Genomic DNA, 16,510 nt, shown 5'->3' on the forward strand with positions numbered 1-16,510 from the left:
CATAACTATTGAAATGCTCACATTACTGGGCAAATACTGGACTGCGCACTTTCCTAGTCAGGTCGTATTTTCAGGAATATTTCTTAGAGTGATTGCTACCAGAACACTATGACTTATTTCCTGGTATAAAATGGTGTTTCACACGTTTTGTCACATAAAAGAAATTTTTGGGGCGAACATATTTTCAAAATCACATTTTTTCAATCTTGTGGCTCATTTCTTTGACAATACCATAAGGTTGCGGAATTATATTGCAACATTTATGCAGATTGCAACATTGGCAACGGTGTATCTGAATGAAATGAGCTTTATAAACACATCGTGGTCACTTGATATCAAAGCTGAAGTCAAATGGACGAGATGGGGTTTGGATGACTGTTCCACGTGTTACTTTGGGGCATTTTTCCGTGACGAGTCTGCGGTCTGCGGTTTCCCACAATCAGAATATGAGGATGGTTGCTTTGTATAAAACATACGCACATCTGCCATGTTTTGTTCTACTTCTGTTTAGAAATGACCATATTTTGGGTGGCAAGCGTAATCCCTGTAATTTTCGGGTGATACACGACTTTTTATTATTTTGTTGTCCAGTTCATTCTGAAATTCCACAGCGACCTTTGCTGTTCCTGTTGGTGGTCATCTAGAGCAGAGTCGGTTGTGGTTTGCATCATCAGTATCTTGATGCACTGATAGGTTTTTGTTATCACTGAACTTCTTGTACTGGTTCGTGAGGGCACTTCTGTGAAGTAGTTGTTAGAGTGGAATGGGCACAGGACTGGTAGCAATTCCGTAGGTACTGATCTGATAACGCCAGCAATCACTCTCATGGTGTTATTTAGTTGAATGACTATTTATTTTGCGTGTGATTTGTTTGTCAAACGGGGGACAATATTCAGCGTTTAAGAACAGAGAGACCCAGGTCAGAGGAACTTACTGGTAATGCCGATACTACCCAGGTTGTACCACAAAACTTTTGGATGATGTTTCTTGTTTTCAATTTTTCGTCCCTTTATGTTAGATGCTCTCTGAAAAATAATCTCGTGGGTTAACCCCAGATTATTTGGTGTTGTATTGTAAGAGTAGTGTTTTCAAATTGTAAGTTTCCTTCTGACAAGTTTATTATTTTTGTGGAAGTAGGAAACCTTCGTTTTGTTGTAGTCTCGATTTGCGAAACTGCTTCCCCACTAACTTTATGTCATCCGATAGCATTTCTTCTGACTATTCAGTTGAGCTATACATTTTTGCCCCAGGTTCAAAAATGGTTCAAATGGCTCTGAGCACTATTGAACTTAACATGTGAGGTCATCGGTCCCCTAGACCTTAGAACTACTTAAACCTAACTAACCTAAGAACAACACACACATCCATGCCCGAGGCAGGATTCGGACCTGTGACCGTAGCGGTCGCGCGGTTCCAGACTGAAGCTCCTAGAACCGCTCGGCCACAACAGCCGGCGTTGCCCCAACTCGTTGGTGTAACTAAACCTGGTTTGTCTTCTTTTTATCGTGTCTACAGTGTACGAGTTAAAGGAAATTGGCTCGAGGTCTGATTACTGTGGTAAACCATTTTACAATTTTCTTCTGGATTTGATGTCGGATGCCATGATGGAAAAATCGGTCGCTGAGCACAGTGTCGATTAGTAGAGCTGTCGAAGTACAAGAAGCCACACGAAGAAACTTGTGTATAACGTCTTCTCTCCACTCTGTATCGTAGGCCGCTGATAGATATGTGAATATGGTTATGGTTTTCAGTTTCCATCGAAACCCTGCCGCGATGTAAGCGGTGAGTGATAAACCATGCGGCAATTTGACACGTTCATAACACGCTCTCCGAGAGATTCATTGGTAATATAAGGGCGTATACGTCACAACCAGCGTTAACTTCTGTACATTAAGTTTGAGAATATAGTTGAAAAGGGAAAAGACGCTATTTGGAAGAGAGAAAGGGATCAACGGAAATAATGCCTTGAATGGAAGACCCCTCAAAGCGGTAGAAAGTTTCATTTATTTAGGGAGTGAAATATCTAGGGATGGAAGAATAACGAACGAAATTAATAGGAGGGTACAGAAGGGAGGCAAATGTATAAGACTTGTTACTTCCCTATTGTCACATATGGTGGAGAAACATGGACAATGACAGAAAGGAACTGGAGCAGACTGCAAGCATGGAATATTTCTCAGAGCAGTTAAGGGAAAAACAAGAATGGACAGAGTAAGGAAAGTAGAGATTAGAAAGGACTTTAAACAAGAAAGTATGAGAGAAGACATTGAAAAAAAGAGATTAAGATGGTATCGGCAAGTTAAAAGGATGCATGGGCAGAGACTCCCCAAAATTATGGAAGAACTCAAGATGGATGGGAAAAGACCTAGAGGGCGCCCAAGAACACAGTGGGAAATGGGAGTGAGGATTTCGGTAGAATGGAGAGGTGTGACTTGGCAGCAAGTGGAGGAAGAAAAGTGGTGGGAGGACCGAGCCAATTGGAGAGGACTCGTCAGCACCCAGACCCGGCAGTGGCTGGAGCGGGATTCGGATATAGATACATAGATAGATAGATAGATAGAATATAGCTGAGACAAATTACAAACGCGAGTACAGATCCCCATCGCCCAGAATACCAGTTTCAGCTATTAAAAATGTCCATTGATTTTATGTGTATAACTTATGAACTGTTCACCTCCATTCCGAGTGGTCAACGCGTCTGACTCACATGTGAGGGCCCACTGTCGGAACCGGTATCGCCAGGGATATTTCCTTGGTGAGGGGGAGGGGGGGGGGATTACTGGAACAGATAGCCTCTTCATGCCAATTGAAGAGCTATCTGATTGAGAGTCAGCAGCTGCAACGTCGGAACGTCAACAACGGCCGAGTGTGCGGTGTGCTGAACCCATCCCCTTCCATACCGTATATGATGATGCATAGCTGGGGATGACACGTCGTTCAAACGACTATCGTGTAGCCTTCAGGGCCTGATCACAGGTTTTTTTGCATTGCTTTCAACGTATTGGCCTGTAGCGATTAATCTTGTAGCTCATTTGCTGTCGATGCATTTGTTTACTGTAGCAGGTGGTGCCAGAGTGACAGAGAGTGACGTTTCTGTGTCGCCGTGTTCCAGATGTCTCTGGCGGACATGGCGGTGGACGCGGAGGCGCGAGCGGCGCGCGTGGACTCCGTCAGGATGCTGTGTCCCCAGCAGCTGGTGAGTGCCCACCGTCAGCAACGGTGCTCTAACATGAACTTGTTGAAGGGGAAGTGGCCGAGAAAGTGTTTCAGAGCTCCACTACATTCTTCAAGAAAGAAAAGGGTAGAACTGAAAGGATTCTTGCCCTAGACACTCCCATTTTCCCAAATGTTGGAAGTCTTGGAAGTCACTGAGTGCTCGTGTCTTCCCAGGGGAAGACTGCACTGTGCTTCCTTCTCTAGACTGTCACACAGATGACAAAATGGTAGATATCGAAATAGATGACAGAGGGATAGAAAAACAATTAAAATTGTTCAAAAGAGGAGAGACGCTGCACCTGATGGGATACCAGTTCGATTCTACACAGAGTACGGGAAGGAACTTGCCCCCCTTCTTGCAGCGGTGTACCGTAGGTCTCTAGAAAAGCGTAGCGTTCCAAAAAGGGCACAGGTCATCCCCGTTTTCAGAAATGGACGCTAAACAGATGTGCAGAACTGTAGACCCTTATCTCTACCGTCGATCTGTTATAGAATTTTGGAACACGCATTATGTCCGAGTATAATGACTTTTCTGTAGACTAGAAATCTATTCTGTAGGAATGAGCATGGGTTTCGAAAAAGACGATCGTGTTAAACCCAGCTCGCTCTATTCGTCCACGAGACACAGAGGGCCATAGACACGAGTTCCCAGGTAGATGCCGTGTTTCTTGACTTCCGCAAGGCGTTCGATTCAGTTCCCCACAGTTGTTTAATGAACAAAGTAAGAGCATATGGACTATCAGACCAATTGTGTGACAGGACTGAAGAGTTTCTAGATAACAGAACTCAGCATGTCATTCTCAATGGAAAGAAGTCTTCCGAAGTAAGAGTGATATCAGGCGTGCCGCAGGGGAGCGTCGTAGGACCGTTGCCATTCACAATATACATAAATGACCTTGTGCATAACAACGCAAGTTCACTGAGGCTTTTTGCGGATGATGCTGTAGTATATCGACAGGTTGTGACAATGGAAAATTGTACTGAAATGCAGGAGGATCTGCAACGAATTGGCGCATGGTGCAGGGAATGGCAATTGAATCTCAATGTAGACAAATGTAATACACAGAACGAAAGATCCTTTATCATTTAGCTACAATATAGCAGGGCAGCAACTGGAAGCAGTTAATTCCTTAAATTATCTGGGAGTAGGCATTAGGAGTGATTTAAAAAGGAATGACCATATAAAGTTGATCGTCGGTAAAGCAGATGCCAGACTGAGATTCATTGGAAGAATCCTAAGGAAATAAAGTCCGAAAACAAAGGAAGTAGGTTACAGTACGCTTGTTCGCCCACTGCTTGAATACTGCTCAGCAGTGTGGGATCCGTACCAAATAGGGTTGGTGGAAGAGATAGAGCAGATCCAATGGAGAGCGAAGACTCTGCAGGAGAGACACTCAGTAGCTCGGTACGGGCTTTTGTGGAAGTTTCGAGAACATATCTTCACCGAGGAGTCAAGCAGTATATTGCTCCTTCCTACGTATACCTCGTGAAGAGACCATGAGGATAAAATCAGAGAGATTAGAGCCCACACAGAGGCATACCGACAATCTTTCTTTCCACGAACAATGCGAGACTCGAATAGAAGGGAGAACCGATGGAGGTACTCAAAGTACCCTCAGCCACACACCGTCAGGTGGCTTGCGGAGTATGGATGTAGACGTAGATGTAGAAGGGCTACACCACGAGAAGGTGGCATGCTTACGTTCGACTGCCTCTGGTTAGCAGACGATTCACGTCATCTGATATCTGTCGGGCAGTGGTTACTGGCAGAGTTCCACCACGAACCATCAGGGACAGATTTCTGGAAGCTGGGGGATAGCTCATGTTGTCACCAGTCGTTTATAGTTGACATCCTACTGCAGAGATCAGAAACCAGCATCGTCTCGAGCCAGTCAGATGGGACGTTGAGTGGTTTTCGGTGGTGGTCAGTGATGAGTCTTGCTTGTGTGTGTGGCAATGTGTCCTTAGATGACCTGGCGAAAAGTCACAGGAAGCAGCGACTGTTGAGATCCATACCGCTCCTGCACTCACGATGCGGGAAGCTACTGGATACGACAACAGGACTCACCTGGTTACTGTTGACGAGCAGTTGAATGCCACCAGTAAGCGGCAGTAACGGTAAACCTTGTTGGCATCATAGCCTTCATGACCGTGGTACTAAATGACGTATTCCTACAGGATAATGAAAGAAGCGATACTGCAGTTCATACCATTGTGGAACGTACGGATCCTTACGTACTAGGTCTGGCATGCATAGAGCACGCCTGGGATATGAAGGAAAAACGTATACTTCCATACTAGCGCCCAGGCAGGAATCATAGTGAAGGGACACAACATGTTTCTGGTGCGGCAAAAAAAAAAAAAAAAAAAAAAAAAAAACTCAAGATGGCATTCGTTGTCTATTTGCTTCAATGTCAAAACGAGTCCAAAAGTGTATTTGTGCCCGTGGGAGTCACACGTCATTGCATTAGGCGGACGAATAACCCCAGATGGGATCTCTCGGACAAAAATGCCATACTACCATGCCATTACATGATTCTGATGATGATGGTGGGAATAAGTCCTGAATGGAATCCAAGTTTTATCATTTAATACAAGTTATGTAATGAACATTTTCAAAAAGATTAGTAATTGTTGTTTGTTAAATTTCAGACTGATGCTCCAAAGCGAAACTCACACCCTTCCCCGTCTGTGTACACAGGGTTAATCTTATTAACGTTTAAAAAACTCCAAAGCGACGTAGATGACTGTGAGACAAACGTCGGGAAATAACCTAAAAGTGGGTGACAGATATTGAACATATGACGTCACCAGGTGACTTACCTCGCCGCACGTGCAGCCTACGGGCTTGTCGATCGTACCTTCGCAGGTAGGGGGCAGTGACGCACACCTCTACTATAAACGTAGAAGTTACAATATTACTGTCCTCTCTGTAACCAGGGGAAAGCTGTTTTTGTTTTGCGTTCCTCTCCTTTTGCCCCTTCTTTTTTGCTTACATACTTTAGTTAGTAAAGCCATTTACTGGTAGCGATGCAGTTCGGAAGCTCATACTCATTTACTTGTGACGCAGTGTGCCAATTTTTTGTTGTAGTGTACTTTACAAAAACTAGAGTGGACCGGAAGACCAATAAATAACGTAATAAATATTACCTCAAATTAAACACATAGTTGTCCAACCCAATGAGAGAAAGGCTTTCAGCCCTGATCCTCACTCGCTATAGTTGGGCACGTACGCCCGGAGACACCCCGACGTGAATACTTGGGTTGGAATGGTCAGATGCGACGGACCATTAAGCCCAGACAGTGCACGTACGGCTAAATACATCTCGAGGCTTCGCATGTTCACCGTTTGTCATCCACCTTTTGGGTGTTTCCCGATGTTTGCTACCCCTTGTGTCTTGCGTTAAATTACCTGACTCAGCGCCATCTACCAACTTCGCGGATCTTTAAGCGTTGATATGAATCACTCTATATAATACAATTAGTGTAACCTTGTCCTGTTTTTTAGAATTATTAGTCATTTAATCGACACTATGAAAGTGACGCTACGTCACATAATTTATAAATTTCTAAGTTGGGTGATAGTTTAGTCTTCGTTTTTATTTGAATAAATTTGGTGCCCATTACTGCAGGTGTTTACAGTTTCTTGAATCTCTAGTATTCTCTAATATTCATTCCATTTTTCTATTCCTTTTTTGTGATATATAACAGGCCACCGATAAATCACATAAAAGTACTGCACATACAGTAGTGTTATGGGGTTCAGCTTACACCTGCTAACAGACATCAAAACAGAATTTTGTCTCGTATTTCAGTTAATCTGTCCATGGCTGATTTAGAAGGTGGAATTGAAAACAACGCAGCAGGCCTATTATATCAAATACTTGCCTGTCAGAATGTGATTTGATGATACAACAAAACAGTATAGTTACTGGAACAAACATTGACTTATGTACTTGGTGAAACTTCTCCAGAACTTAAATAACAGGGGGACAAAAAGCTTAATCATCATTCACATAACAACCAAAGCGAAATACTCCAAAATTTTTTAATCTGCTGACACTTGATTAGTCAATAATCAGGAAGATAATCTATAATAAGTTATACCTAACATGAGTCTTTAAAGTCTGGAATTCAGCCAAATCTGAGACATATAAAATATTTTATTTCATACATGTGCAGAAACTGCAGAAATTGTAATTTTTACGCAACTTGATGACACATAATTGATCAAATAAGAAGTGCAAAATCTGTTTTGTTGTGTAATAGATGTTATTTTCGTTTTCAGGGTCATTTCTGGGAGTGCCTTAACAGGACATTCGAAGGTGAGTCTTGCACTACGTGTCATTCCTATTATAAATCATATAATGAGACAGAAACCAATGTAGAACTCAAAACAAAACGTGAATAATTGTTTTTCTGGAGCAGCGTGTTCTATGTAACGTGGAAACTGCTAATAGCTCGAAAATTGTTCAGAATATAGTAAGAACGTTTTTGATAAGCAGAAATTCTCAGTTAGATAAGATTTTTAATGTTTTTTCTACTTTTCTTCAAAGATATTGAAATAATGTCCGTTTTTAATGAAAATTGTATGATGTATTTTATTCAAATCTCACGATAGCTTTTTAAATGACAAGTGGAATAGCAGTGTTTGGAGTTACACAATGTGAAGAAATGATTGGGCAAGATGTCACATGTCATGTAGAAGTGTGCCGGCGCAGTGCTGTTTGCACCTGTCAGTGGAGGTGAAAATTGTGCTGTCCTGTTTGTCATTGGAAAACTACTTGTTCGAAATAAACTGAACAGTGGGTTACAAGCAGACGTGTTGTGAACATGGCAGTAGGTTGCGAGTTAACCGGCTTTGAACGCGGACGGATAATTGGTGCATGACCCATGGGTGACAGAATATCATGAAAGTTTCAATAGTTCTGGTTTCCAATGTCAACGATGTCCACTGTAGACCTACAACGTCGCCCAATCTGTATTTCCTCACGCGTACACCACTGCATGGTACGACCACAAGTGTTTGGCGTGCGCTCCACAAAGGAGCGAGCAACGGACCACCGAATTGAATGCAGGGCCTCAGAATCCTGGTTTCTACCAGGAAAGTAATGGATGAATATGTCGCATAGGCTTCAACAGCAAATACCAACTCGCGTCACAGTGCCTTGCCATGACTTTTCACCACTCAGATTTTTCTTACTGCAAGTAACCTACTATCTCTCACATCTACATCTGATGAATAGCGTTAAAAAAAACATAATTATACATGGTGTCCCAGGAGGAATGGTTAGTACTCAGGCGTATAACAGGAACAACCATTCCAAGCAAAAAAGGTCTGGTAGACATGGGCTCTAAAATTCATACTTCAAGAACTATGAGCACATCTTTATCTTCGAGACAGTGAAACAAATGTGTTCTACTGAAAGCTCTTAAAATACGCATTTCCCAGCCAGTTGCTTAGGATGATCGTTCCTGTCACCTCCTTGACAACTGATCATTCCTCTAGGGACACCCGGTTTTTAAAATAACCCGTAGCTGGCTCAGATACTTCTGTTATTACAAATTAAAGATACAAGGTGAGATGGTCCATGTTGAGATATTCTTCCAGAGTGTTGGTTGTGCTTATTACAGTAATGGGAAACTAAAGTAGATACAGCGATTGCGTATACGGAAGCGCATCGTATATTCTTCAGACTTACGATCTTAGTCTAGTAATCTTTTCTCGACGACAGTTGGCGGAACTTCAGTTCTTAGTTTATAATCAAGTCCCAAACAGAAACGAAGTTGTCATCGGAAGGAATTTTTAACGAAATTTTTCTAGCGATCTCGTAGTTTCATCTTAATCCACATTGGTTCGTAATATTGTAGGTTCAGATTCTGAGGAGGCCGCAAGACTTTTTCGGGTATCGCAGCTGAGACAACGTAACGCTCAGCAGTCTCGGTTTAGCGCGCAGATTTAACTTGACAAGTATAAAAACCTTACACGCACCTTAGCAGTGATCGGCTACCAGTGTTTTTAGTATACAGTCTGCTGTGCTGTGCGTTAACACAGCGCTGTCACCACAAATACACGACCACCGCCTTCTCGAGCACTGTGTGCCAACGCTCCAGTGACAGTAGCACACCGGCCGCTGTGACCGAGCGGCTCTAGGCGCTTCAGTCAGGAACCGAGCTGCTGCTACGGTCGCAGGTTCGAATCCTGCCTCGGGCATGGACGTGCGCGATGTCATTAGGTTAGTTAGGTTTAAGTGGTTCTAAGTCTAGGGCTACAGTCTGGAACCGCGCTACCGCTACGGTCGCAGGTTCGAATCCTGCCTCGGGCATGGACGTGCGCGATGTCATTAGGTTAGTTAGGTTTAAGTGGTTCTAAGTCTAGGGCTACAGTCTGGAACCGCGCTACCGCTACGGTCGCAGGTTCGAATCCTGCCTCGGGCATGGACGTGCGCGATGTCATTAGGTTAGTTAGGTTTAAGTGGTTCTAAGTCTAGGGCTACAGTCTGGAACCGCGCTACCGCTACGGTCGCAGGTTCGAATCCTGCGTTGGGCATGGATGTGTGTTATGTCCTTAGGTTAGTTCGGTTTAAGTAGTTCTAAGTTCTAGGGGACTGATGACCTTAGAAGTTAAGTCCCATAGTGCTTGGAGCCATCTGATTTGGCAGTAGCGCGGCATACTTCAAAGTTCACAAAGTGGGTGCGCCACAAGAGAAGCAGCAGTGATACCGCTGGAGTTCACGGAGCCAATCAGGTTTCAGCCCCAAGTGATTAAGTTCAAAAAAGGCTCTGAGCACTATGGAACTTAACATCTAAGGTCATCTGTTCCCTAGAACTTAGAACTACTTAAACCTAACTAACCTAATACATCACACACATCCATGCCCGAGGCAGGATTCGAACCTGCGACCGTAACGGTCGCGCGGTTCCAGACTGAAGTGCCTAGAACCGCTCGGCCACATCGGCTGGTAGTGATTAAGTCGCGTCGTCATGGCCCGGAAGCGGTGTTGTCTGGTGGGCCTCCTGGAGAATGGAGCAGGTCTCCTCTCAGTCGCGACGCTCTCACTGTGATAGTGTTTACGGGAGATGAACTTTGTCTGCGGACCTGCACACGAGTAATTACGCTGAGTTATGTTTCACCTTCCTTTCAGAATAAATCTTCAAAGTAGTAATTAATTCCGTCTTTCCATGCGTTAGTTTGTATCTGGGACACAGCACAGTCAGTATCAATCCTTACTTATTTCTCTTTGAGTTGCTGGGAAATATTGAATCCTCTTCATAGTACGCGTCTGTTTTCACCTATCAATAAAATGACGGACATAAATTACTCATCTGAATCCAAATAATGAAAAATATGTGCCCTAACAAGTATTACAATTATTGTCATGAGCACGTAGTTGGCTTCGCCCTTTCATAGCCACTGTGTTATCTTTCAACCTGAAATAGACCTCGGGATACGATGCAGATAAATGGGCATTCCTCCTCACATTTGGTGGTATCATATTCATGTTAATTGGTTTTTCCTCAACATCTAACCTAACTATTACCTTCTAACTTAACGTAAACTTTGGGTTATGCTACAGTCTACAGTCGACAATGTACATTCTGAAAGGTAGTATATAAGCATAATCTGATGATGGCCGAAGTAGAGAGGATATAAAATGTAGACTGGCAATGGCAAAGAAAGCGTTTCTGAAGAAGAGAAATTTGTTGACATCGAGTGTAGATTTAAGTTTCTGAAAGTATTTGTATGGAGTGTAGCTATAATGGAAGTGAAACGTGGACGATATATAGTTTAGACAAGAAGAGAATAGAAGCTTTGGAAATGTGGTGCTACAGAAGGATGCTGAAGATTAGGTGGGTAGATCACATAACTAATGAGGAGCTATTGAATAGGACTGGGGAGAAGAGGAGTTTGTGGCACAGCTTGACTAGAAGAAGGGATCGGTTGGTAGGACATGTTCTGAGGCACCAAGGGATCACTGATTTAGTATTGGAGGGCAGCGTGGAGGTTAAAAACCGTAGAGAGGGAGACCAAGAGAGGAATACAGTAAGCAGATTCAGAAGGCTGGTAGATGAAGAAGCTTGCACAGGATAGAGTAGCGAGAAGAGCTGTATCAAACCAGTCTCTGGACTGAAGACCACAACAACAACGGCAAATGCCGATAGTGTTCTACTACTGTTAGTGCACACGTAACTTCACGCCACGTCATTATCACGTCACCGATTCAAGCCGAGGTCTGCTATCGAGAGCTTCAGTTACCGATATCTAAGTATCAGGAATACGTCGTCAAATTTTTTGTCTGGATTGTAGCCCCGTACTGCAGGGAATCATGGGTAGTCCAAAACAGCAAAAAAATACTTGGGTAATTGAGAAATGCGGTTGGGGAGAAAGAATCTAAAAGTGAAGTAGCTTGAAGGATGACGAACGAGGAAATACGCTGTGCTATCTAAATATCCAGATATCTGTGTGTAATATGGAATAGACCACTAGATGACATGAGAGGCAGACGCCAGTATAAAAGGAGACGGGGAATGTGTTGTTGTCGGTAGAGAAGCAGTAACAGCAAAACTGGCCGTTGGGGAGAGCCAAATGACTTCAAACATGAATAATTCATAGGATGCCACGTAAGAAGTGCATTAGGAGCACTTCAACGCTTCTGCAGGTGCCAATTTGGAGCTGGGCACGCGAAGGAAGGACGACAGCTAAACCAAGATCAGACAGTAGTCATGTATTGACAGTCAGAGAGCGTCGAGCAGCGCGCGAGGTGGCAGTATAAAATCGTATGAAGTCAGAGGAAGGAATCGCTCTTGAGTTCCGAAGTGATAGCAGCCGTCTAGCCAGTAAAATAAGTATGCCTAGGGTGTTGCAAAGAATGAGGTAGAACGGTTGAGCAGTTCCTCGTAAGCTACTTGTTTGTGTAGTGTAAGCGATGCTTGATGTGGTATAAAGAGCGACGGCCGCTGAACAATGGGTGACTGGAAACGAGTCATTTGGAGTACTGAATCACGCTATACCATGTAGCAGTTCGATGGAAGGTTTAAGGTTCGGCAAATGTACGGTGATCATTGCGTGCCATAAGGAGTAATGCCAACAGTGAAGTACACAGGGGGTAGTGTCACGGGATGGGAGGCCTCCGTTGTTAGGGTGTTGTCCGTTTAGAGTGCTTAAAAAAAAGCTTAATACCGAAGGACATGAAAACATTTACAGCATTGTGTAGTGCGTATAGCAGAGGAGCAGTTCGCAGACGATGATTGTATCAGCATGACGATGTCCGCTTTCATAAAGCAGCATATGGTGAAGCTGTAGTTTATGGACAATAACGTTCCTGAAATCGATTTTCCTGCCTAGAGTCACGATGTAAAAGTATACTTCTAAGAGTAGTGGAGGAAACAGAACTGACGGAATGGCGACAGTGAGGGAAACGGCTGGGACGTATGCGTCGCAGGAACTGCAACGCAAGATCGCAGAGGAGAGAGGGAGGGTAAAAAGAAAAGTTGGAATACTGGATGACGTAGAAAAGCTGCGAGTGTATTAAGGGAGAAGCAGAGGACAAAGGCGAGTGGAGAGCATGCAGTAGACACGTACTGTAAAATGTACCAAAGAAGTGCTACGTAGAATGCTGAATCTCGTTCTCATTGTTCCATTGAAAGTTGTCGCAATGTGATAAGAACTGTAGTGTCGTCTCTCAAGAAGTTAATAGTACGTCTTTCGCGGATCCTTAGCATTAAGCGTCTATTCCACTAATTGAGCGTTTGTTTCTTAATTTTTACCACTGATAAATGTTGTTTGGTTCATTTGTGTCAGAACTTTATTTTTGGTACTTGTACCACTTTTGTGTTATTTTATCGAAGTACTTGCTGTCTGTAACAACGACCTTTGGTGTCAGTGTGTGGGCGCTCACAGTGACTATTGGCATTAGTTTGACATTTTGTTAAAGTTTCATGGTCATCACTGCGACCTCTCACCGTGATATTATCGTACTTCTACTCAGCAGGAAATGTGACAGGATGCTGACCATTCTGCTGCACTGCTCATGTATTTTTCTTCTTTAGATGCAGCGATTTAATCTTAATTTATTCAGTTTCTCTCTCTCTCTTTCGTAAACACAGCACTCTCTCTCTCTCTCTCTCTCTCTCTCTCTCTCTCACACACACACACACACACACACACACACACACAGACCTGCGCGCACACTCAAAGATACTTGCTTAAAGATTTTTATTGCGTTGTAGCACAGTAGGGTGCTACACTAAGGATAGGTGAAGTATAGTGTAGTTCATTTTTTCTTCAAGTATTATACCTGTGAATGTTACTGTTGTTTTCTAGATGAGATTATTGCTAAAAGACTTGACAAATGGGGTGAACGCACGATATTGGTATCTTCCACACCTAAATAACCTTTTTTCGGACACATCTGCCTTATGCCCTCCACATGCTTTTATCTTGTACCACATGCATCCTTTATCATCTCATCAAATTTTCACCTCTCCTCATTCATACTGAACACTTTCGAACAACCTTTACCATCCTCAAACGCCCCGACGTTTACCCATCCTACCGAGTATACAGGGTGTTACAAAAAGGTACGGGCAAACTATCAGGAAACATTCCTCACACACAAATAAAGAAAAGATGTTATGTGGACATGTGTCCGGAAACGCTTAATTTCCATGTTGGAGCTCATTTTAGTTTCGTCAGTTGGCCCAGTTGAATGAAGGTAATGTTGACTTCAGTGCTTGTGTTGACATACAACGCATTGCTCTACAGTACTAGCATCAAGCATATCTGTACGTAGCATCAACAGGTTAGTGTTCATCACGAACGTGGTTTTGCAGTCATTGCAATGTTTACCAATGAGGAGTTGGCAGATGCCCATTTGAAGTATGGATTAGCACGGGGCAATAGCCGTGGCGCGGTACGTTTGTATAGAGACAGATTTCCAGAACGAAGGTGTCCCGACAGGAAGACGTTCGAAGCAATTGATCGGCGTCTTAGGGAGCACGGAACATTCCAGCCTATGACTCGCGACTGGGGAAGACCTAGAACGACGAGTACACCTGCAACGGACGAGGCAATTCTTCGTGGAATAACCCTAATGTCAGCAACAGAGAAGTTGCTGCTGTACAAAGTAATTTGACCACGTCACTGTATGGAGAGTGCTAAGGGAGAACCAGTTGTTTCCGTACCATGTACAGCGTGTGCAGGCACTAACAGGAGCTGATTGGCCTCCACGGGTACACTTCTGCGAATAGTTCATCCAACAATGTGTCAATCCTCATTTCAGTGCAAATGGGTGTTTGCATTCCATGATTAATGAGATTTGACGAGAAGTAATAAAATGAGCTCTAACATGGAAAGTAAGCATTTCGGGACACATGTCCACATAACATATTTTATTTCTTTGTGTGTGAGGAATGTTTCCTGAAAGTTTGGCCATACCATTTTGTAATACCCTGTATATACCCCCCTCCCCCAATCCCATTTTATCAGATCTTTCCCTATCAATTTCCGCCCATCTTTCCCTAACCCGTTTTTGCCTTCACTTCAAAGTCTTACAGACACTCACATAACCCTTCCTTTCTGTCTTTCATATTCTCTTTCTGCATCGATATTATGGCGTTTCCTTCACTTTCATGTAACCGTCCCTTCCTATCTTCCATATACTCTTTCTCCATCGATACTACTCACCAATCCTTCATACTTATACCCTCACCCTTCTACCGTACTCAACACCCTGCGCTTTTTCGCTCCAACAACAAAAATTCCCAAGGCATGTCTTCCAAGCTTCTTTTTCAGATCAGTGTGCCATATCGTGTTTTAAATGTTTTAAATATATCCTTCTTGCTTTCGTTATACTTATTTGTTGCTATAGTTTTAAATTAAAAACGAAGGAAATCGAGTTTATTCATATTAAACGTTACATTAATGTTAGCTCTACAATTTTTTTAAAAATTTTATTGTAAATAACTCAGCTTTTAATTTAGTGCTTTCTTCATCTTGTCAATACACTTAACATGCCGCCCACACAGGGCGAGGGGGATGAATGACACTAAACAAGAGAACACGTGTTGCCGGACAGAGGCGCGCCGCGCGGACCAGTGGCCGGGTCGCAGCTGCTGCGCGCTGCCGCAGTCGCCGCTGTGCCAGCAGGCCTGCCTCGCCGCCTCCTCGCGCGCTGACGTCACCGCCGCCTGCCGCTACAGCGACGAGATCTCCTTCTACTCCTGCCTCGACATCCAGAAGGTACTCACGCGTCTCGCCACAGTCACTCTCTGCCCCACAACGGCTCAGTTATGCACAGCTGCACGTCAGCAACTGTCCGATCCCGTGACAAGTGTCACATACACTTATGTAAACACTGGACTAAAAAATTGGTTACCCTCCCGGAGAAATATAACGCAAATACCTTGTAACTTGGCCTCAAAGCTTTAATACTGCCCTGAATTCGGTGACTACTAGTTTTTTTTTAGGTATATCATATACAGCTGAAGTCATCCATACGTGATTAGACTCTGTAGAGATAGAGGGTTGTTGACTGTTACTTTTCGACCTCTTTTCCAAATACACTACTGGCTATTAAAATGCTACACCAAGACGAAATGCAGCTGATAACGGGTATTCATTGGACAAATATATTATACTAGAACTCACATGTGATTACATTTTCACGCAATTTGGGTGCATAGATCATGAGAAATCATAACCCAGAACAATCACCTCCGGCCGTAATGACGGCCTTGATACGCCTGGGCATTGAGTCAAACAGAGCTTGGATGGCGTGTACAGGTACAGCTGCCTATGCAACTTCAACACGATACCACAGTTCATCAAGACTAGTGACTGGCGTATTGCGACGAGCCAGTTGGCTTGCCACCATTGACCAGACGTTTTCAATTGGTGAAAGATCTAGAGAATGTGCTGGCCAGGGCAGCAGTCGAACATTTTCTGTATCCAGAAGCGTCCGTACAGTACCTGCAACATTCGCTCGTGCATTATCCTCCTGAAATATTGGGTTTCGCAGGGATCGAATGAAGGGTAGAGCCACGGGTCGTAACACGTCTTAAATGTAACGTCCACTGTTCAAAGTGCCGTCAATACGTACAAGCGGTGATGGAGACGTGTAACCAATGACACCCTACACCATCACCCCGGGTGATACGCCAGTATGGCGATGACGAATGCACGCTTCAAATGTGCGTTCACCACGATGTCGCCATACAGGGATGCGACCGTCATGATGCTGTAAACACAACCTGGATTCGTCCGAAGAAAATGACGTTTTGCCATTCGTGCACT

The 16,510-nt window shown here is 43.7% G+C and overlaps 1 protein-coding gene across 1 annotated transcript in view; it reads left to right on the forward strand.

Annotated features, from left to right (window-relative positions):
- LOC126335508 (reversion-inducing cysteine-rich protein with Kazal motifs) overlaps positions 1-16,510 on the forward strand; it is a 310,493-nt gene that overhangs the window by 239,365 nt on the left and 54,618 nt on the right. The window contains exons 3-5 of the mRNA XM_049998863.1: positions 3,113-3,196; positions 7,505-7,541; positions 15,294-15,457. Coding sequence (XP_049854820.1) covers positions 3,113-3,196; positions 7,505-7,541; positions 15,294-15,457 — 285 coding nt within the window. The remainder of the gene's footprint in view (positions 1-3,112; positions 3,197-7,504; positions 7,542-15,293; positions 15,458-16,510) is intronic.

The sequence above is a fragment of the Schistocerca gregaria genome, chromosome 2 (genome assembly GCF_023897955.1).
Source record: "Schistocerca gregaria isolate iqSchGreg1 chromosome 2, iqSchGreg1.2, whole genome shotgun sequence".
Classification (NCBI taxonomy): Eukaryota; Metazoa; Arthropoda; class Insecta; order Orthoptera; family Acrididae; genus Schistocerca; species Schistocerca gregaria.